The sequence below is a fragment of the Pundamilia nyererei genome, unplaced genomic scaffold (assembly GCF_000239375.1).
Source record: "Pundamilia nyererei isolate P.nyererei 1_Seehausen unplaced genomic scaffold, PunNye1.0 scaffold00158, whole genome shotgun sequence".
Taxonomy (NCBI): Eukaryota; Metazoa; Chordata; class Actinopteri; order Cichliformes; family Cichlidae; genus Pundamilia; species Pundamilia nyererei.
Window position 1 is genome coordinate 773,372 of NW_005187559.1, and position 1,149 is coordinate 774,520.

The 1,149-nt window shown below is 36.9% G+C and overlaps 1 protein-coding gene across 1 annotated transcript in view; it reads right to left on the bottom strand.

Moving 5' to 3' along the window:
• Positions 1 to 1,021: 1,021 nt before the first annotated feature.
• The window catches only part of mrpl12 (mitochondrial ribosomal protein L12), a 3,782-nt gene continuing 3,654 nt past the window's right edge, over positions 1,022 to 1,149 (bottom strand). Inside the window, exon 6 of the mRNA XM_013913897.1 lies at positions 1,022 to 1,039. Coding sequence (XP_013769351.1) covers positions 1,022 to 1,039 — 18 coding nt within the window. The remainder of the gene's footprint in view (positions 1,040 to 1,149) is intronic.

Genomic DNA, 1,149 nt, shown 5'->3' on the forward strand with positions numbered 1-1,149 from the left:
AAAAACTGTTATATTAACATTATACTGCCATGATAGCAGTATGAAATTGAGCCCCTTCAATGTTCTCTACATACTTCTTGACATGTATGTCCTTGCAACCTCTAGTGTCCATAACTACAAAGCACCTGACTCCTCACCTTCTCCTAGAATTATAATTAATCAGAAATTGTTTATTTTTATATTCTTCAGGTTTTTCTTTTTACAGTCAGCAGTCTGCAGGTGATTTTGTGCAGGGTTAGCAGTTTATGTTCCTTATGTGAACCCCATTGAAGAGACAGATTCTCCAAGAGGAAAAGCAGTCCAACACTAGTTTTAAAATAACTGTGTATAATTTTTCTTCTTTACATGCTGACTTTTTTTTTTTTTAAGTCTGTTTTTCCAAGTAGTTGCAGACAAAATAAGATTGTCTACCTACAGCAACTAAATGCATGTAGAGATAAAATGGGCAGAATGAAAAGCAGATTTAAAGGACTTTGAAAGTGACATAGCTCGTAATGACAGCTGGGCTGGACCGAGTACTTAACTGCTGATCTGCTGGGGTTTTCTCACACGACCATCTCTAAGGTCTCTTCTGACATCTCAGTGTGAGATGTCAGAAGAGAATGAGTGTCTCCTTTCATCTGATAGGACAGCAACAATAATTTGAATAACCACTTGATACAACCAAGGTAACAAGTGGTTTTTAGGAAAACCTACTCATTTCAACACTAAGCTTTACTCAGAAACAAAATGACATGCAAGTGCTGTTATCCAGCGTTATTAAGACCTCTGGTGGACAACCGCAGCAAAGCATTATCTAGTGAAATTCACTGTTCCACTATAAATGTTCAGTCAACAAAGCACACATGAAATCTTGATTACACTCATCAAGTTTTCCATAAATTCAGCCACACGACCAATAACACATAAGAGCAAAATAATTATTTCAACTTTAATCACATTATTAACATTTCAATGAGATTTATCTGGACTCAGCCCTGCCATTCTCTGAACTACACACAGTATCTGGTGCTCCTCAACATCAGTCATCTGTATCAACCTGGAAACCACAAGATTTAACCTTGTGAGAAGATTAAACACAAAGAATTACAAAGTAATTTCAGCCTCTTTCAGACATGCGCTCCTTCCCATTGATCTGACAGTATCTTG